At 36.5% G+C, this 22187-nt stretch overlaps 1 protein-coding gene across 12 annotated transcripts in view; it reads left to right on the forward strand.

Annotated features, from left to right (window-relative positions):
* CACNA1D (calcium voltage-gated channel subunit alpha1 D) overlaps window positions 1-22187 on the forward strand; it is a 173098-nt gene that overhangs the window by 108957 nt on the left and 41954 nt on the right. For 3 of the 12 annotated variants that reach the window (XM_027640418.1, XM_027640417.1, XM_027640419.1), the window contains exons 19-31: window positions 301-445; window positions 2219-2348; window positions 4855-4914; window positions 9251-9357; window positions 10450-10537; window positions 10986-11093; window positions 11263-11315; window positions 11568-11714; window positions 12397-12598; window positions 13811-13969; window positions 14641-14751; window positions 20280-20363; window positions 20693-20776. In XM_027640418.1, the coding sequence (XP_027496219.1) occupies window positions 301-445; window positions 2219-2348; window positions 4855-4914; window positions 9251-9357; window positions 10450-10537; window positions 10986-11093; window positions 11263-11315; window positions 11568-11714; window positions 12397-12598; window positions 13811-13969; window positions 14641-14751; window positions 20280-20363; window positions 20693-20776 (1478 nt within the window). Of the gene's footprint in view, window positions 1-300; window positions 446-2218; window positions 2349-4854; window positions 4915-9250; window positions 9358-10449; window positions 10538-10985; window positions 11094-11262; window positions 11316-11567; window positions 11715-12396; window positions 12599-13810; window positions 13970-14640; window positions 14752-17789; window positions 17820-20279; window positions 20364-20692; window positions 20777-22187 lie in introns of all 12 variants that reach the window. The other 9 variants (XM_027640427.1, XM_027640420.1, XM_027640422.1 and 6 more) reach the window with 5 other exon arrangements.

Consider the following 22187-nt stretch of genomic DNA (forward strand, 5'->3'; position numbering starts at 1 on the left):
TCTTCCAGTCCAGTGAACACACTTATCTAAAAATCAGCTCTGCCTGATGGTCTGTGTGCCTGGTACAGAAATCTGCCCTAAATTTTGAGCACACAGTGCTCAACCAGTGCACAGAGCTCAGCACCCCCACAGCACAGCTCAGGCATGGGCTGACAGTCAGGGGATTTTTATCGCCATGCTATGAATGTATATGTATTTCCTATAAGCTGTGTATATTTTAATACAAGCTATGCTTTTGTATTGTTATGAACAAAACCTCAATAATTTATAGTTTATAATAAAGAAGTGTTTAATTTAAAGTAGGTGAAGATGAAGAAGATGAGGAGGATGAACCAGAGGTACCAGCAGGCCCACGCCCCCGTAGGATATCAGAACTAAACATGAAAGAGAAGATCACACCGATCCCTGAAGGGAGTGCCTTCTTCATTTTCAGCAGCACCAATCCGTAAATAAGATTTTGAAAAATACTGATTTAGTGCATTAGGGTTGAACAGTGAAGCAACAGACCTCCTTCCAAGGAGGTTAGGAATAGAAATCTAGTATCTTCAACAGAACAGAGATTGGCTTCCCTCCTAAAATTTTCATAATTATTTAACAAATTAAAAGAATTTGAAAAATATATTAGTTTTCTTCCCACTGTTGAAGATAATAGCATTTTGTACATATAGTGTGAAGTCTGCACATGTCTGGACAGTGCCCTTTAATGTATAGTATCTATTTACTATGTTAGTCACTGGATATAAAAGCTGTGATATAAGGTCTGAGCATCTTCTGCATGAAATAGAATTTCTTGTAGCCCTAGTAACCTTTTTGGAGCAATATAGGCAAGAAGAAGAGACAATAGAAAAAGAGGAAAAGAAGAGAAAGGATGTATACATTCATCTTAGGTAACAGCATTTCCCAGATTCAAACAAACACCAAAGATAAAGACAAATTATTTAAAAAATCAAGAACAATAATAGTTGGATTTTGGAGGGAATTGGGATCTTTCACCTCTCAGTCTAACTCCAGATCATTTGAAGTTCTACACTGCTGAGAAAGCAAACTTGACTAATCAGTAAAATTCATTACTAGTTGTTGGATGGAAGTGAACAAGTGAATTTAATTCAGTTTCTACAGACTGAACATAGCTGGGGCATTTATAGATGGCATTTTTATGAACAGTCTTAGAAATGAGTTTAGGAGTTACTTGGCATGGGAGAATGCTGTCTCCTTAGTGGTAGAGGTCATCACAAGTTTAGATGTTGTGATCATCAAGATACAATGTTTTAGGTTTGTGTCTTACTCATTGCATGCATTGTCTGAAGCTCTTCAGAATCTGCTAACAAAGTGGAAAGAGAGCTCTTTAAACTAGTAATTTTAAGAACACATATACTGACTGCAAAAATATTAGGTTTGTTGAGCATATCAAATTGCTTTTGGCTTCAACTAACACTCCATATTCTCAGGCCAACTTGCTTAAATAAGGTACACTGTACTCCAATTATCTACTTAGTAACAGGAGAACAAATTTTTCCTGAGAGCCTTCTGATTCTTCAGCAGAATTTAGACAACTTCAGTGTTAGTCAGTTATGAACCTGATCCTGCCTTTTTGTCAGTTTAATCCCAGATCTCCTTTACCAAGGTGCTCAGCAGTCTTTGTGATAACCCTGGGCTCAGTGACTCTGAGCATATGTGCAGTTACACTTCATGTCATGTGCCTGAAACCTCATGGCTTTGGAGTCTTCAACACCCACTTACCCTGTAATTCTGTGAGAAAATCTTCACAGAGATTCTGATTTCAGTTGTCTTTAAGTAGCACAGTGAGATCTGCAGCCTAAGCCATGTCTCACAAGATGAGTAATTTTGACAGCTTTGGTAGGAATCAAATCAAACAGGGCATCTGAACTGACCTGTTGTCTAGTGTTGGTCCTTTTGGCATGGTCCTCTGTCCATGTGCAGTGGTACAAATGCTGGAACTTGCAGTGGAATTCATAACCCATTGAAAACCAACCCCTCTCAGATTCCTTTGACAAAGTTCATCTTCACTACAGGTGAATTGGCTTTTGAATTTATTTCCATTCTTAGAAATCTGACCAGTAGCTTTCACATTTTCACTGCTTTTTGCTGCTGATTATTGTTCTGTTACTGTTGGCAGAGTAACAGAAAACATTTTGTACATTAACCATCTGCTGAATTCTATGTGCACACATGGTTTATTTTTGTATCTCTTCTTTAGAATTCGAGTGGGATGCCACAGACTTATCAATCATCACATCTTTACCAATCTCATCCTTGTCTTCATCATGCTGAGCAGTGTTTCCCTGGCAGCAGAAGATCCAATTCGCAGCCACTCTTTTCGAAATAATGTAAGTCCCTCATTTTTGTGTCTGAAGATAAATATACCCTCACAGGATAATAATTCTTTGGGACTAGTGCCTCGTTTTTAATTTTCATGTTAAGAAACATTCCTTTTTCAAGCCATACATTTATATTCTTTTTGCATTAAAAAGCACAAATCTTTAAAGTCAATTGACTTTATGGATGGAACATCATCAGTATTAGAAGTGTTTATTATTTACATCAAATATTTCCTTTGGCTGTTGTTTAGTAGGATATAGGTTCAAACTGAGTGTAATATCTATAATTTTTATATTTTTTCATACTTTGCAGCTGGAGTACCTGATGTGCATTTCCTGAATCACTCTTAGTGCCTGTTAGTGTTTGTCACTGATTTAAAAATGTCAGTTAAAATTATCACTATGTATCACATGTTGGGAATAGATTCTGACCTGTCCTCTCTTCTCCTTCACTGACTCTATTATATGGTCCTGGGGCACTTTGAGTAACACTCTGTAGTGAATGCATGGATTCATAACAGTATTACCTCTTCTTTCAAAGGAACTAGTGTGGCCACACTAAGGGGTTTGAGTACCCCCATGTCAGACTCAAAGATCCTTGGGTTCATGATTGGCCATATCAGAAACTAAACAAGTGACACCTTTATCTAAACTCACATTGAAGAGGAGGATCAGAGCATGCCCAGCTCTTGCCTTGATTCAGAGACAAATGTCATTTCAACCTATACACAAACCCGTACATTTAGAAGTGTTTCTGCATCTTTTTTTTTAGATATATTTGTAGAAGCAAAATATTTGTAGAAGTATTAACTTCTGAAGTGTCTCTGTTACTCAATAAAATTGTAGTTTATGTGCTGAGTAAACACCTGTAGAGATTGCCATGGAGTTAGAGAAACTCTGCCACCTCTTACAGGAAAGGCAGGACTGCCGTGTCTCTAAAGGTTGTATCTCTCTGGTTCTTGCTAGTGTAGATGTCACCTCTTTTGGCTGTTGGCATTCTCTGAACACTTTTTCAGTAACTTTAGTAAAAAAGAAAAAGCTAAATCTTTCTTCAGAGATAAAAGGAGGCCAAAGTACAAATACACTCTGCATGCACTATTCAGCAGAGCTGTGTCCTTCCCATATCTGTAGAACTGGACCAGTGTAACCTGATGAATAAATCACACAAATGGTTGAGAAAAAGAGAGCTGGTGAGGAATACTGAAATTACTGTTAGAGAAATGGCTTCAAGAGCTGATAATTATTTTCATAACTAAAGGAGAAATGGGAAAATGTAAGTGGTAACTGAAAGGGTTGTTCCTGTTTGGGACATAGACAAAATGTGTGAGGGATCTCAGGAAGGCATTGCCCTCTTGTTGTAAGTATTCTCACATGCCCCAGACCTGCATATTTTTCTTTTTGCTACCTTGAGTGTTCATATTCCTTCCACCAACCAGCTCAGCAATGGAATGAAAGTTTACAAACTGGAATGCCTTTAAATATTTTATTTTAACCCTAGAATGAATTGGTTACTGATTAATCTTTGTTGACTTGTTTTATTATTTGCATATTTTTTCAGCCACAGCAAACTGCAGAAGGATGGGATCTTCAGTGGAATATGGGGAAAAATTATTTCCTTTCATTTCATCTAACATGAATAGGTTTTTTTGTGTGTGCTGTTTCTTTATTTCATTTCTCCTTTCCATTTTATTCCTTGTTGAACCATGGGCAACATGTTTCTGTGCACAACTGTTTGCTAGTTGGATTGCTGTATCCTTGAAACTAAACTCTTCCCCTACTGCAGTGCAGGTTGATCTTTAAATTGTGTGCTGGTGATATGGCCACTTTGAGAGGGTGAAATCTGGGTTGTACTGAAATGTGTGCTCAGGTGGCTGTTGACAGCAGGGAGGTCAATGCCACATCCACAATCCTCTTAGAAGTTTGCATATCACTATGCAACTGTTGTGGGGTCTTTTAAATTTCCTACAAGTAAATCACTGCTGTATCTTTCAAGCTCAAGGAAAAAGGGCTGTAGCAATGATTTTAAGTAATTTTGTTATTTTTTAGTTTGCTTTGAGACACTCAAGCCAAGCCTATACAGGAACAATATAATGTAGCAAAATGTGAAATGATATGCAGTCTAGAAGTATCCACTGAAGTTTTGTGATGCAATACTTTGGTAAAAAACCCCAGATGTTATTAATACATATTTGTTCTTTGTATAAGATTCTGTATCTCTGCTAAAGTCTGAAGAAAGTATCTGTGAAAGGTGATGGATGAAAGTCTGAATTGAAAATGTTGATATTGGGTCCTGTCAATTCTTCAGGGGTGAAATCTAATACCCAAGCACAGTGGTGTCTGTTAAATTTTTAAGCAAATAAAAATGGTTGCACAATAGCTGGAATTTTAAACTACTTTGTCTAAATTCTCCATCTATCGACTTAGATTAATTCTGGTGTTGTTGTGCATGTGGTCTAAATTGTAAAAATTTATTAATAGATGGATTTCTTACTGTGGCACGTGTTATACCTTGCAGATACTTGGTTACTTTGACTATGCTTTCACAGCCATCTTTACTGTTGAAATCCTGTTAAAGGTAATGCATTGTTAATTGATCCTTGTTAGCTCAAAAGCAGCTTTAGCAATAATGTTTGTAACTTTTTGTTTACCTTCCAGATCCTAGGGTATGCAGATTATGTCTTCACTAGTATGTTTACATTTGAGATCATTTTGAAGGTAACAGGTTTTTAAAGGAAGCTTGTTTAAAAGGATTTTCCTTGTGTGTCACCTGCCAAGAAAAGGCACTTGAAGTGTTCTTCGCCTTTTCTCTAAGCGATCAAAGCTAAACTCTTTTTAAACTAGAGGATTTTTTTATTTGACAGTTCCTCATAGTTTTGATTGGTCATTTTTTTTACCATTGAGTGCATGAAGAAGCTGATTTTTTACCATTACATCAGTTTAATAATTCATTTTTTACCCTTTTTAAACTTACAGTTGTCAGAAAAGGGAAAAATAATTCACTGCGCATGAGCTTTTCCTTCTCCTTGCTCTGGCATTTCCAAAAGAGATAATCAGTCTTATAAGGAGGGAGCATGTAATTTCTCATTTCTTTTGCTGGACTATATCCACAGAGCTAAAATAGTAGATAACTATTTTCTTGCAATAGGACTTGCAAGATATCTTGCATTTATCTATCTATACACTAAGATACTTTGCATTTATCTTGGGCATACATTTAAATACACAGACAGGCATAAATATGCTTGCTTAAATGTATTACCCATGCATGAGCCAAAAATTGGCATTTTAATGTATAGTTTGTGTACTGATTGTTAAGAATATCCATTGGGGTTACTCGCATTTTTGATGTACGAGACTTACTCTGGCAAAGAAGCCATTGAACTGAGGATTGCGTTCACAATGTAACAAAATACTGAATGAGGAATTAAAATTTTTTGTTGGAAATTGGCAAAATATTCTCTCAGAGATTTACTCATGATTCGTAAACATTTCATGCTGTGCTTATTCACTGTGAGGTTTTGTTTGAGTAACCCTGATTCATACACTTAAAAATTGCTGGCACACTAAGAATCTGTACATAAACTTTGCATTTCCAGTTGAGGATTAAGCTTAACAAAATCTCTTCTCCCAGCTTTTGCTCATGTTGCTGTGCATACTCTTCACAATGCGATTTGATTAATACTAATTGATGCAATATTTGGGCTGTTTACAAGATAAACTGTACTGTAAGTAATAGACTATTTTTATGCTTGTGAATTTTCTCCCAGAGTTATGTTTATCCCCTTATTTCTCGTTTTCAGCAGTGAGGAGCTTGCTATAGAATTGATTATTCTTATAACTTTTGTAGCATGCTAAAATAAATACCCATTTTTTTTGCTGCTAGAGAAAGGCCAAACTAAAGGAAAGGACGAAGAGCTGAAAAGAGCTGTAAAATTAGATCAGACAAGTTCTCAACTCTGAACTTGAGAAGCCATAAAAAAATACATTACCACTATTTGTGTGGCAGAAGAGAGTCAGTAAACTTCCCCAAGCTCTGAGCAGCAAGTTCTCTAGCTCCTGCAGTTCTGTGTGTGTTTCTCTAGGAGACAGAAGAATTATAAAGCGTGGCATAATGAGGCATAACTGGATGTGTTAAGAAAAGCAACGTTCCTGCTAACTGCAAAAGACTTTGGCATGGATCAACTTAAGAGTTATCCAAGGGAAGCAGGAAGCTCTAGAGCTTGGGCTGCTGAAATCTGGCACTGCAAAACATTACAAGGAAACAAGAAGTCACATCATAGCCAAACATGTTGATGCTTCTGACTCCACTTTCTCCAGGAAGCTCTGCCCGCAGTACATTCTTACGTAAAGGAAAATAAATTGTACCATAAAAATGTAATGGACAGCCAGGCCATGATACACATACACAGACAGTGCCTGCTTTACTAACATGTCTCAGACACTGGCTTTGCTTGCTTATGGCTGGAGCCCTCCATGTCCTCTGGGCTGGGTTTTGCGCTGTGCTTCTCACAGTATCCAAGTCATACAGGAACTGCGTGTGTTCGTGAGGAGAAAATTCAAGGCTAGACCTACTGTAACAGTAGTATTCCATGATTTCCAGGCAAAAAGTATATGAAACTGAAATTAAGATAACTAGAGGTGGTGTTATCAGCTGCAGTGGAGAAACTTGTAAATGTCCAAAACCGAACACTAAAACAGAGTAACTCTCAGCATGTGGGGGATCTCCCTGTGCTCTCACTGCTCTGCAGACACGAGGATTTCCACATTACATGGTGTTGAGGATATGAACGAGGATATGAATAACAGAAGAGTTGCAACATCAGTTTAAAAGCATTTAAGAATTCTCTTATGACCTGAAATCCAGTTTACCATCCTGTTTGGAGTGCTTGGGAAAGGTGAAAATATCAAAGCAAGGGTCAGGTTAGGGGCTTGTGCTTTTAACCTGCCCTACTGTGCTAATCCCACATCATTTAAACTTGCTATAGGGAGTTCTAGTCAAATGCTTCCAGTGGGATTTTTGGTGACTGAAGTATGAGTCTCCGTATGAAGTTGGGGAGATATATGCTTCTCCTGTACTTTTAGGTCAATAATTGACTTTATTTTTGTGGGAGTCATTACATGAAACATTGTGTGCTGCTGATAACATTACTACAGTGTAAATAAGTAGTTGTACATGGATGTAAGCCTGATATTCAGGGTTAGTTCAGTGTTTAACTCCCACTGATTTTTATAAGTTTACTCTGTACAGGTGTAAGTGAAAGAGCTAGGAATTTAATGGAAATTTTATAATATAGGTGTGTTATCTCTCATGTCATGGCATAGGTTAGAGGTTTAGCATTTTTACTCTTCTAGTTTGGAGGAACATTTAGTATTTTGATCATGACAAAAGAAGGCTCAACATGAGAATAAGGAGAGGAAGGTTTAAAAAAAAATACCTGTTTCCTTTACAGAGGTATAGATTTTACTGACCGTGATGGTTTGTCATGCACAAGACCTGCAAATTCCTGCACACCAAGTAGTGATGCATTTGACTGAGATGCCTATTCCCTGTAACTCTGTTATATGTTGTGGAACAATCTTGAAAGCTGCAGTAATCTGCTGTGAGGGGAAATGAAATAAAATCTTTTTATTACACCATGAGAAATAGAACAGAATAGGAAGTACAGGGTTTAAAATCACAATCAAGGTCAGATATTCTCTAGCTGGCAGTGAGTTTTCTTACCTGTGCAAAACAATGAGTAGCTAAGTATTCAGTTCTTTTTTTCTGAGGCTGAAGAAATTAGAATCCACGTGCCTGAGCTGACTACTAGGTATTTTTCAGAGGTATCCTTATTTTTGTTACAAGTTTTTAGTTTCAGTGTTTCAGTCTTAACCTGTAACTATGGAAAGACCTATGAAATAGTCTATTCAGCTGGTGATTCTGTGCTTCTAATGGCTTAACTAGATTCCTCTGTGCATTTTTTGACTGGTACTTACTTGCAGTTGTGGTAAGGGTCTAACCCGTAGATTAGGAACCAAATTCAGTTTTGAGATACCCAAGAACATCTGGCCAGATGCTCTCTGCAGCCATAATTAATAGAGCCTCTGTCAATGGCTCCTAATGAAACCTACCAATGATGCATACAGGTTCCTTTGCAAGATACACTTTGTGTGCTTCTTTCATCTAGGGACAGGAAAAAAAATATTAAGAAAAAGTCCAACAGGGACAGCAACTTTTGATATTCCCCACAGAACAGCAGAATTTGGAGACCCTTGTCCAAACATAATGCAGAACAGTTTACGAGTTGTTTCAGGTTATTCCAAGACACCAACTCATGATCCTAACAGGTTTCCCATAAGTCAAAGGTAAATAGCCATGTAATGCTGCCTTAGGGCAGCCTTGTCCTGGTTCTGTACCACATTTGACTCTCAGATGTTTACTGGGCCCCTGCAGGCCCCACGGGCTGCATAGAACCCATATGCCACATAAGCCCCATAGACCCCATGGGCCCTATAGGCAGTACTTTTTCAGCTCCTTCAATTCTCAGGGTAATGTGAATGATTAGGAGTCAGAATCTGGACCCTACAGTTTAGTAAGCATGGCAATTTTATGGTTTTTTTGGTAGTAATTTTTTTAACAAAGGCCAAATCAATTCAGTTGTAATCACCTCAGCCTTATTGGTTCTTACACAAAATAAAACATTTGTTTACATTAGAAACAATATACTTGTTGGTGTTGCTTGAGCAGAATTTTTGTGATTTAAGTGAAAGATTTAATGTATGTAGTGGGATTGTTTTATATCTCAATTACTTTTAGAAAGTGAGATAGTATTGTATACATTCACACTCTAGGCAAGTGTCTTGTAAACAGCCTAAATGTGAATTTGAATAAGCTGAAATATAGACTAAGAGTGTAACAATTCTGTTTTTAGATGACAGCTTTTGGAGCATTCCTTCATAAAGGGTCCTTCTGCAGGAATTATTTTAATTTGCTGGATTTGCTGGTTGTGGGTGTTTCTCTGGTATCATTTGGTATTCAGTAAGTACTACACTTATAATGTGAATGATTTATTTTTACTTCGTGGTTTATACTGAAATCAGAGTTTCAGCTCCTTTTGTTCCCTCACGGTGTGTGGGTGTGCAGCGTCAGTATTTAGGATTGGGAATGGCAAGAGGTAGTGCTTTATATGGAGAGTGTTGTAATTCACTACTAATAAGGGTTGGAAATAAATCACTACTTCCCACTATTTAACAAGAGATCAAGGAAGAGCACTGTGGCACTGTATTGTATAGCAAGTATTACCTGGAGCTTCAGGAGGTTTATGTGCCTTCTCTTGTGCTATTGCCACATCTGCAATTTAGTTTTATGAGCTCGATCTTTCAGTATAGACCTACAGGGGTATGTAACTAGACAGTATTGGAAGAGGGGGAGAACTACACCTTAAGCAGGACTGTAAGTGGTAGTGAAGAGATTTCTTTGGGGTTTTTTTGAGTCAGAGTAAACATAATAAAAGTATGTAAAGGTGCTTAGTGGTTCGCTGAGCTGTCGTTCCTCTTTCAAAATCATCTGTGAAACCGTTTGTGACTTAGAAAAGGGCAAAGGTGGGTGTCAGGCAACTGGTCCCCACTTTGAACTCTGCTAGTACCAGAACACCTATTGCACAAGCTTTCAGTTTCACAGCATATTCTTCAAAAGGCTGTCCACTATTATTGCCTTAAAATGTAGTCCTAGCCTCTTAAAGAGAATGTAAATGATTTTAGATCTTTTGATCTCCACCTAGTTTGAAATTAAGGCATTCATTACAGGATTTATACGTGTCTTCAAAAGAGCTTGTCAACAATGAAAAATACTTTGGGGACTATTTTACTCCATTGTAGTGTCAGACAAGCTTCTGAGTTGTTAATTCCGAAGTTACTCCAGAAATAAAAATAATTCTCACAGTATTTATGAGATTGATACTATTTTCTAGTGTTTACATAAAGTATCAATAAAGAATAAAAAGTCTTGTATATATATCTTGAGATTTTTTTTAAAAAATTCATGTTTAAGGAAGTTGTAAGAACATTGTTATTCTTGGTAATACAATCAGTTACCTTAAAAGTAACAGAATAACTCTTTTTTTCCCCCTAGATCAAGTGCTATCTCAGTCGTGAAGATCCTCAGAGTTTTAAGAGTATTGAGGCCTCTAAGGGCAATAAACAGAGCAAAAGGACTTAAGGTGTTTATTCTTTTAAGCTATATTTCTGTTGGTCTGATTCTCTATTCTGCTTCAGGTTAAAAATTCTTGCACAAGAAAAATTGTCATAAATCAACTCCTGATTCTTAAACATATCTGATCTTAAACAGCCTGAGTTCTGCCCACAGTTACAGAAGGTTGTATGTGGAGGAACTGCCACTGAGACCAGATTTTGACTAATGAATCAATATGTCAGTGCAGTATTTTAATTGTTTATCCATAGTGTTTATGTAATTTTTAGTCAGTTGATGTTGATGGGTTTATGTCAACAGATTTTACAAACAAATCTAGAAAACAAGTCTAATTGCAGTATTAGGTATAATACTGACAACACAAAAATAGTAATTTTAAAAAATAGTACAAAACCAGATTTTATGGTTTGTATGCTGTGAAAAATTGAATTAATTTTTTTTTCTTTCTTTCATTCCAGCATGTTGTTCAATGTGTCTTTGTGGCTATCAGAACTATTGGTAATATCATGATAGTTACAACTCTGCTGCAGTTCATGTTTGCTTGTATTGGGGTGCAGCTGTTCAAGGTAAGAAGACACTCAGAATTTATACTTCATCAAGAAAAGCAAAGCTGAGTTGAATTCTTAGTTACTTGCTGCTGGAACTGGGTGGTCCCAATTCTGAACTAATTGTAGTATAAATGTGTGTGTTTTGCATAGTCTGCATTTTGTCATTGCTTTTTGTTTTTATATGTAGGGAAAGTTCTACAAGTGCACTGATGAGGCAAAACAGAATCCTGAGGAATGCCGGTGAGAAGATCTTTGGTCTAAGAATGTGACGCATTATATTCTGAATAACTTAAATTGTATATGGGCAGGCATGTGTCAGGCCATTTAGGTTTGTGTAAATTGGGATTGTCATCTTAAATCCACCAGAAAACACAGGTTAGCAAGGAAATAAAACAAGCATAAGGAGGGAATAAAAGAAGCAGTTTTGAAGAGTGCATTGAGTAACTCTGAGGTTAATTTAATATTTCACTAATGACAGTTTCTTTCCCACAGAGGGATATACATCGTTTATAAAGATGGAGATGTCGATAATCCAATGGTCAAAGAGAGGGTCTGGCAAAATAGTGATTTCAACTTTGATAATGTTCTCTCTGCTATGATGGCCCTTTTCACAGTATCCACCTTTGAAGGGTGGCCAGCGTGAGTAGATTCTCCGTGTTTTCAAAGCATTGTTAAGATGGTTGCATTTTCCAGAACAGTTTGCTATCATTTACCAGGCATCTTTTGGCAAAAAAGCTGTTCTAAGTAATGGTATAGAAAGTTATTAAGGGAGGAAGTAAAAAACTATTATCCTGAATCTGTGCACTTTTCCTGTATTTTAAAAGTAAGAAAAGGTGAACTTTTTTATACTGTTTGATTACCAATCTTCCAGTTACTTTTGCTGTAATGAGCTACTCCTCAGCTCTAATGGAAGGAATAATTTCAGATGTTTATCCATTGGTGCCCTTTAAGTAGTGATAATTTGGAAATTTTAGGCCTTTGAGTAAAACTTTTGCTAAAAATGCAGGCAGTAGTACACTGCATAGAGAAACCCAGGAAGAGCAAACTGCCACTCATCATTTCCCTAAGTGAAAAGAGTCTTAGAGAATAACTTTATGTGGGGAAATAATTGAAAACTACCACTGTCTGGTCATTACCCTGATTCTTTCAGAAAAGATAGTATACCAATGTGTGCTGTGATTCTTCCGGTTTCAATATTATTGCAAGCACTGTCAGTATCTAGGAAAAGCAGACCATTTCTGAAACCTGTCCCCTGAGTCTGCATATTTTACTGTTTTCTCATTTCAATGATAATGAACATAAAATTATGTTTGTTTTTCAGGCTGCTGTACAAAGCCATTGATTCCAATGGCGAGAACGTAGGACCTGTGTACAACTATAGAGTGGAGATCTCAATTTTTTTCATCATCTATATCATCATTATTGCTTTCTTTATGATGAACATATTTGTTGGTTTTGTGATTGTCACCTTCCAAGAACAGGGAGAACAAGAGTACAAGAACTGCGAGCTGGACAAAAATCAGGTTAAAACAAATAATGAACTCTTAACTTTTGAAAATATCCTTTTTTATTTATGCATGAAGAGCTTCCTTTCTGCTTTGGGTCAGAAGAGGGCACCAAACACATATCTTAGTACTTGTTAATTTGATTTTTTTTTCACTGTCAACTGGGTATTGAGGTTATTATATGTTTCTCTTTCCATAAGCCAAACTTATAATTTTTTTTGTTGTGAAAGGTGTTCAATTAAGTTTGTTATCTTCTTAATGTCTTGCTTTTTGGTGCCACATTAAGAAGAATACAGCACTTGACAGGTTATCCTTAGGCAGAGATAGGTTTTGCAATAAGAACTGGAACAGAGATTTTATGTTCTGAATAGTCTGAAAGTGTTCAAAGTTCAAAATGTTCTACTCCCCACCCTCATTTATTTAGAAATCCATGTGGGATATTCAGATTAAGATGACAAAATCTGTCCCTTTTTATTGTTTAATCCTTTGACTGAGAAACTCCTCAGTTACGAGTCACAACTTGTCAGGTATTCTTGGCCAACTGTAACACACTTCATTTAAACAAAGCCAAGCATGAAACTTTAGCCAGGATTAGCCAGGATTCATTGTGCACCATCACTCAGGGGCTGTGAGCATTCCCTGAGGGACAAGGAGAAGGCCCAGCCTACATGGAGATTGTGAGAATGAATCCATGATGTTCCTGCATATGTCACATGATTTTGCTGGGCAGTTTAATTGAACTACTGGGAATAACATTTCCCCAGTATTTGTTTTGCTGACCTCAAGGGTTTTGTGCTGAGCAGTCACATTGGTGGTTGAAAACAGAGTAAAGACAACACATGACTTGCAGGTGACTTAGTAGTCATGTTCTTAACAGTCATGCTTTGTAATATACATATACAGACATATAGGTGATAGTATATTACTGTGTGCTACTGCAGTGTTAAAAGGCAAAACACTTGAGAATTTCCATGAGCATTGTTTGACTCTTTGCATGTGGCTGAGTAGTGTCTATGGTTAGATAGAGTTGTAAACCCCAAGTGAGGATTGGGAAGCTATTTGATTACTTTATTAACACTTAATAATAAAAAACCCTACATCAAGTAGTTTGTTTTCGAGAGTTTTATTTTAGTAATTGTACCACCAGTTGATTACCTGTTAGGTAATTAGTTGATTACCTGTTAGGTACCTATTTAAAGTCTGACAATTTTTGATGTATTTGCTTTACAGCGTCAGTGTGTAGAATATGCCTTGAAGGCACGTCCTCTCCGTAGATATATTCCAAAAAACCCTTACCAGTACAAGTTCTGGTATGTGGTGAATTCTACTGGATTTGAATACATCATGTTTGTCCTCATCATGCTGAACACCCTTTGCTTGGCTATGCAGGTAGGAAAACCAGAAGCTCTCTTGAAGCAGTTGGCATAAATTGCAGGGAAGATATGGGCGGTATAATGCCTTTAATTTATTGCAATTTGTATTTTTTTATGAAGTGAAACTTTGAAAAAATGCACTTTTGATCATAGTGCTTTTCTGTGATGTGTTCTAGTTGTCTCTTTCTTTCCCTGGGATTTCAGATTTTCATAAGAAAAAGAATGGTTTGAATTCAGTTCACAAAACCATTCTGCTTTTCTCTGTAAACTTGCTTACACTCTACCCCTGTGACTAACATACTTCAGACTTTCTAAGCAAGTGACACAAGGCTGTGTAATGTTAAAGTCTTGCATATAAAGCTTGGAAAAATAAGAAAGCAGTCTAATACTCCTTTTTGAAGGAGCAGTTTTCCTCTGAAAACTGGAGATCTCCTCTGCAGGTTCCCTTAGGATGTTGAGGAATGACCGTGTTGTTCTGCTCAGTACCTAAACAGAATAGATTTAAACAATTCCATACTTGACCAGAGATATTCAGCTAATCTTGCATGTTTATAGGTGTGCTTCCTAAATTTCACTAGAAAATATGTTCCTGTGCTGCATTTTTGTCAATTCTGTCTTATGCTGCCTTTCTTTCACTTAATATTTTAAAGCCTTTACTTCTGTAAGTATTTTATTTTTCATTCACAGCACTATGGACAGTCTAAGCTCTTTAATGATGCGATGGACATTATGAATATGGTTTTCACAGGAGTGTTCACCGTTGAAATGGTTTTGAAACTGATTGCATTCAAACCCAAGGTAAGTTTAAGATATGCTTTAATTAGGTCATCACCACAGGAATTAAATATAATGTTTCACACTAGCTGTGCATTACTCAAAGAACAGAAAGAACAAACATTTTCCCACATTTATCTATCAGTGAAATCACAATAGAAATGTAACACCAGGAAATGAAATGCAGATACCAGAGAATAATCTTACAAAATGGTTGATGAGATCTGGATTATTCTGAGGTAATGAAAATGTCCCTTTCTAAATCAGATCAATCATTTCCTGTTACAAGCATTACCACATCTCCTGTTCTGGGTTCTACATTCATCACTTTACACTAATTTAATCTCCAGTAAAGACCTGTATGTTATGCTATATTCCCTATTCTAAAATGCAAAATTATTTCTTTACTTTATAAAATACAACTAAGTATTACAAACATACACATAAGTAATTTGCATATTCAATAGCCTTTTTGGATTTTTATATTTTCAGTTATATATATACACAATATTTGGTAGAAGGCCCCACACTGAGTAGTTGATTCCTTGCCTTAAAGGGACACTGTCAATATGATTGATGCAGACACATTTTCAAAAGTAGATTTGCAAGAGAAACTGATAACTATAATTACTAGCAGAAAAAAAAGATGAAATTTTCCTGTGGCAGCTAATGCAGTCCTTTTGTTCAGTTCTCATACTGCCTTTATGGAGTGCAAAAGTTAGTGATGAAAAACTAAACTAAATTTTTTTTCAGTACAACAAAATCAATGTTTATTCTGGGCTTATATCTATGTAAATAAGTCGAGTGTGTTCACTTGCTACACATGGAATATGAAAAAAACCAGACGTGCCATTTGAAGTTTACTGATCTCACCATCTAAGGCTGGTACTTTTCATTTTCCATTGCCCTTCTTTTAAAGTGACCAGGATATCTGCATCTGGAGCTGGCTGTGACCCGTGCCCCTCCCTGGTGTGAAGCAGTGCCCCAGGTGGCTGTGGGCTCTGGGGACAGTCCTGTTCTTGCTTTAACCCACCAGCTCTCATGCTTTTACAGCACGGCTGCCCAGAGCTCAGCGTGGAGTAGGTGTATAACCACTGTTCAGCTTTTCAAAACCATTTGTTCAGCTTGCATCTAGTATTGGGCTCAGCCATGGAGCCTGAGCTACTTGATTTAAAGTGAGCTCATGTTTGCCTGCAGAAGTGAACAAATTATCCACCACTTGAGATCTGATGTTGAGATGTGAACTGTGGAGTTCTGGGTGAATGCTCACCCACTCTCCTGTAGTCTTGCTCTGCACTGTCCAGTCCATTGTACATTTCTAATGAATTTATTTGTATTTTTTGTGTCAGCTATCTTATTTAAATACTAAGGGTTTCACACTAAAAATAGCACAATTTGAGGCCCCAGAGAAGATAGCTCAGATATGTGGACCGCAGTGTCATGAGTTGCTGGTTGTGTTTCCTGATCTGTATTTCCTGTTCTATATCCTTGTTTTGCACAGAAGACTTTGCTGCATTTTATCATCTGCTCTTTGAAAGAAGATTGTGAATCCTTGTATGGTTCTCCATGCACTTGTGACTGTAGTCAGAAACAGCAGCTAATGCAAAATACAGTGGTCTGATCATGAGTGTATAAATCACAGTGCTCCATTTGTACTGTGGGCTTCCTATTTGTTATCAAATGCAATGTCTTAATACTGGTCTCTAAGACTTTGTACAATTTGAGTTTTAATTCTGTTGCAACATGCTTTCTCTCTGATTGGATGCTTTTACTGTGAGAGATCCCTGGATCTGAACCCTGAGAGTTTGAAGGGCAGACGCTGCCAGTGAAAGATCCTCATTTCCTGAATTTTGTTCCCCAACAGATGCAGAACACTCTAAACTTGTTAATTAGCAGGACAAGGTTAAAAGACCATGGTGTTAGTCAGAATTTTGGAAGAGACTAATAAGCAGGAAGGGAAGTGAGTTAAATATTTTTGAAGTTGTTCTTGTTATACTTTGGAGATTGTAACCTTTTAAATTGCCAGATACCCTTTAACAAAACACCTATTGCTAACATATATTACATAGTTCCTTAATAATCACAAGTCAGCTAGCAGTCTTAAGCAGAACGTGAATGCCTTGAATTTTAATTTTAAACTAGATACATGCTTAAAAGGACAATTAATTGCTTGAAGTAATATTAAGATTTAATAATAGTAGGAACAATCTGAATCCCAATTTAAGGTTTTGCTTTAGGATCTATGAGGGAAGACTGATTAGTTTCTTCTATGTCTGTGTCACTGGTGGGTCTCTTAGACTAGTCTAACAGAATTAACAGTTTTATTTATTAATTTTGTGCATTTAAAAATTATTTCAGAGATGCTCAAAGCATCAAATAAAAACTCCATTACTCACTGTAGAAATAAGAATAGATAAAACACCTCTAAGTTTTTATCTCATCTGCTTGACAGTGTCCCCTTAATATGTTGACAAAAATCCCGTGTAAACTGTGATCGTTTGGTTTTGCTGGTCATGTAAACTTCAGGCTACTATAAATAATTGATACTCATGCTATGATATTGTGTTGTTTAAAACCAAGGCACTGCAGACTCCCTTCCAACTCTGAAATATATAACATTTGAATAAGTGTTAGGTATTAAAGGTGCTGCGAAGTGTCTGGCACACTTGACTGGGAGACTGGATCACACAGTACTTTCCAGAATGAGGCCCTAAAATTTTCAAGAGAATACTAAAAGGACTAAAATATTTCTGTGCTAGATGAATTGAAACATATTTTGGTGTTCATTCTCTATGCCTCTGTATTCCCCAGGATTTGTGATTTCGTCCTTCAGCATTTCTCTATGAGCAAATTTTTCATAATATAAAATAAAAGAACAGGCCTTTTTCTTCACACTGTTCTTCACATTTGCTAAAATCTGTACTTAGCATGGATCAGTGCAGTACAAAACAAAATACAGCTATGGAATCTAAAATAATACATCAGCACATACTGTCTGTACAGCTTCATGATAGCTAGTGTTGCTTAAACTTGTAATGATTTTCCATGTCGTTTTACATCAGATTTTTGTAAGAAAAAAGGAAAGATGGCTAGTAAGTGAATTGATCTTGGGTCATTGCAGTGGTGAAAACAACTTATTTGCATGATGTTTATTTGCTGTGACTTGTCCATTCCTCCCTTTTCCAAAACCATCTTTATTTTCTCTTAGTTTTTTGTTTATTTGTATGCTTTTGCTTTACATATTACTTTGAACAATATTTGTCTATACTGATGGAAAAGGTTTCATAAAATAAATAAATGTATAAAGTATTTTAGCTGTAAAGTGTTTTAGCTGTATTGAATCAAAATGTGAATTTTTTATTTCAGTGCTTTATATTGTAGCATGTCTAGTAAAGTCACTTTTTCTATAGCTGAAATTCACCTTTATTTGGAGGACCTTTTTTGTAGAGGAAGATGGATAGCACACCTCAGGATTGTGCTGATTATGTGTTTGCTGTTTGCCAATAGTCTCTTATTTTGTGTGTATATATATATATAAATATTGCTATGTTAAAATCAAGAAAGATTCTTAGAAATGAGGAATGTGAATGACCAGGAAGGGTATTATGAGAGTAGCTCCCTTTCTTTAGTTGGCAGCTGCTAATCTCATTAGGATTATAAATTTCAGTACTGTTGGGGTAGTTCAGCATGATGTTTAGTAAAACTTTGGGAATGGCTTGTTCTCATGAAGCAGGATGAGTAAGGAAGGAGTGACAGGGAATTGTGCAGGAGCTCTCAGAAGAGGAGGAGTTTTTTCAGGAGGTCAAATTCATGAACACTTGTTTTTGCCCCAAGAGTGGACCTGGTAGTTAGTCCCAAAGAACCAAAGCATGAGGTGCCAAGGGCTGTAGAGATAATCCTACTCTGATCTATTTTCCTCTTACAGCCCCTTCCTTAAATAAAGGAATGATTATAGCAATTTGTGTTTTAAAAGGGCTAGAAGAGAGTAACATTAAAAACATAATGAGCCTTTCCTGACTCTGCTCAGTGCTTCCTCTCCTAGAATAAATGCTCTACTGTAGCAGCTCTCTCATAGTCTCCAAGAGCAAATTCCCCACACAAAATTAGCTTTTTTATCTTTGAAACTGTGAAGTTACTAGGATTCTCACAGTTTAAAATCTTGAGAAAAGCATCAGTCCAATTCTAAAATATTTTGGAACTGATTTTACTTTTCAGTGCTAACAACCCACTTAATAACTTAATCTACTCAGCTAAAACATTATCTTATAGTAAAGTGTAATAATAAGTGTAAATAGCACATTTGTAATTTTAAGCTTTTTGCTAAATTTATTGTTTTAGAGCTTCAGTAGCGGCTGACAAGTTAGTATTTTAAAATTTTAAAGTTTTTAAAATTTTAAAAGCAGAATGTACGTATAGAAAATGTCCATTTCAGCTTTGGTCACGTAATGCACGTTCCTTAGTCATGGTTGGCTGATAAATTAATATATTTGAATGTAGTAAGAGGCAAGTTCAGTAATTTTTGCAATTCTGGATTTCTGTAATAGCTAGGCAAAATCCACATATTGCAGAAAACCTACATCTCTTGCCTTTATAGAGTTGTCTTCATGAGCATAATATGCCTTGATTTGTTCCCAGTGACAGATTGATCCTGGAACCCACCTCAAGGTTTCTTCTGAAATACCTTTTTGCTCAAAAATGCAGTTTTGATGCCAGTAGTCAGCTAATTGCATGACAGCCCTTTGCAGCAATGTCCCAGTAACATACACATAAGGAATATATATTTAAAGCCATAAAATGTCAGAAGGGTGATTAAGCAATTTATAAAAATGAATTTTCAGGCATTGGACTGGCTGCATTATCAGCATTAGGAAATTGTTCAGGTTGCTGTGGTTCCTAGCTCTGACTTCACTGGATACAGAATCAGGCTGTGACTGCAGATGTAGTATGAGTTCCTATATTAAACCTAGTTTATGAACAGAAGATTGTCAGTTCTCTAATATTTATGCACAATTCCACATTAATAATTGTGCATGTTTAGCCAGTTATGTGCTTTGACTTTTAAATATTTTTACCGGTCACTTAGATAGGACTATCACAAAATCCTTAACAGGATTTTGAATGCTTAAGGAGGCTTCAATTGGCTTGGTCTTGCAGAAATATTATAAAAGGGATCTTGTCTTGCTCATTAGGGTATATGTGTTAGAATTTTTCAGCCTTGCTGGAAGTCCAAACCCAGTTTTGGATGATGGCTTGCCTGCCAACATTGTGCTTATCTGATGGTGTGTTATGCATGTGTAGTGTGTGTGTGTGTGTGTGTCTGCGTGTGTGTGTCTGTACATGTATATATATGAAGTATATATATACACACACATGCACATATATGTTGCTTTTCCTTCAGTAGGCAATATTGTTTTGTTTTTGTTTTGTTTTTCTCATTAGACCACAGGTTTTGTTTAACTAATTTCTGTTTATGCAAAACTAAACAGAAGTATGCAAATATTTGACATTTCATGTGTAATCACAAACGTTTGCACCCTGCCTGCTCTGTTCAGGGCTATTTTAGTGATGCCTGGAATACGTTTGACTCCCTCATCGTTATTGGCAGCATAGTAGACGTCGTTCTCAGTGAAGCTGATGTGAGTATATCCCAGCTTACTTTCCCCAGTCCCTACTTCTCTTTCTCTGTCTCCCCACTATTTCCATCATCTGGACAAGTCACAGATTTTGATCTGATGTTTCTAAAGTTTGAGTACAGACCAGTCATAGGTCAATTATGTTGATATGGGAAATAAATAGCCTTTTTTTTCTGCCAATTTTTTTGAGCTATGAAAGGGAAAGATTAGATTGTATAGTGGTACATCAGAGAAGCCTAGAGTGTTTCTGTGTTATAACACTGTCCTTTTCTTCTCTTTTTCTGTTTGTGTTTTTCTCTTGCTCTCTTTCTGCTGAATGCTTGTCCTAACAGCACTATTTCACTGATGCATGGAACACTTTTGATGCCTTAATTGTTGTTGGTAGCGTCGTTGATATTGCTATAACAGAAGTTAATGTAAGTAGCAACTGTTCATGCACTAAAAAGTAATTGCTGTCATCAAGAAATACAGAAAATGTAAAGTTAATCCCCCAAAAATCCTTTTTTAGGAAAGTATGTTTAATCCTTGAATCAAAGACTAAAACATTGATATAGATGTTTGTACAAGCTGTTATTACTTATTTATATACCTGTATGGTTGCACATGCACACAGCATAGTGAGACAATAAGAATTATGTTTTTCTATGCATGTAAAGGAAATATTTTTTAAAAATTTACATATAAAATAGAAATTAATCTTCTGTTACTATTTTACTTGAAGCCCAATGGGTTTTGTATGTAATTTGACTAAGATAATTCAAGATTCTGTAAGTTGTTTCAGTGCCTCAGTTTAACAAGTAATGATTTCTTTCTCTGTGGGAGGGCTGGGTTTTAGAGTGGTGTTAGCATTTGTCTCTCATGAGGTAGCAGAAGGAGGGCACGTAAGAAAGTAAGGCTTTCCATGCTGTGGAAAACAGAATGTTTGCTCTTTTCCTATTCCTTTGGCTTTTCCTATCCTGCAGTAAGTGTTTTGAAATTTGAATTATTCTTATAATACTTGGAAAACTCCATCTTTCACCAAAATTTTGACTGATGGCCATTACCCATATAGGTGTTAGGACAATAGATTTGCCTTAAAATTGCTTCCTGATCTTGTGTTGAAGTGTGAGAATCTCATGAGTGACTAAAACAGAGGAGTGATGTGATAACATGGGAGTAGGAGAACCTTACCTGACCTTTACATTTCAGACTGATTTTGCTCAGTTCTCAGTGGATAATGAATCTTCCCATGAACTGAAGGAACTTGAGCTGCCAGGGAAGGTCAGTCAGCACAGAATTGCAGTGCCCCATTGAGACATTTTTTAAAGTATAGTTACTCTTCATGCACTAGATTTTTAAAAGCTGCTTCTGATTTATTTTTGATTGTGTTTTTTTTTCTTCTCCTTTGGTTTTGTTCAGGGTTTTTTTGTTCCCTGAGAAGTTTAGACCGAGACTTTCAGCTCAAGTATTTACAATTTATCCACCATCTCCTGTCACAATAGTGTAGATGAGCATAGTGTCTGAAGAGAGTAAAAAGACCAATCATTTAGAATAGCTTTCCCTAATAACTGCAGAATGTATTTGATTGTGAAGAGATTGAAATATAGCTCAGATGTGCTTTCATGATCAAAGGAGATGTCCCTGCATTTAACACTGTATGGACAGTGTTAATTTGACAGCGTTACTTGTAACTGGTCACTGCTGAGCTTTCAGCTGGGAAGAACACTGTCATTTTAGTAATTCTCACAGTTGTCTTGAAAATATTCTGGAGATCAAGTAGTGATCTTCAGGATGAGTACAAACACAGTCAACAACTAGCACTGTCATTTCTCAGTTTTCATGCAATAC

This window comes from Corapipo altera, unplaced genomic scaffold (assembly GCF_003945725.1).
Source record: "Corapipo altera isolate COAL_440 unplaced genomic scaffold, ASM394572v1 55, whole genome shotgun sequence".
Lineage (NCBI taxonomy): Eukaryota > Metazoa > Chordata > Aves > Passeriformes > Pipridae > Corapipo > Corapipo altera.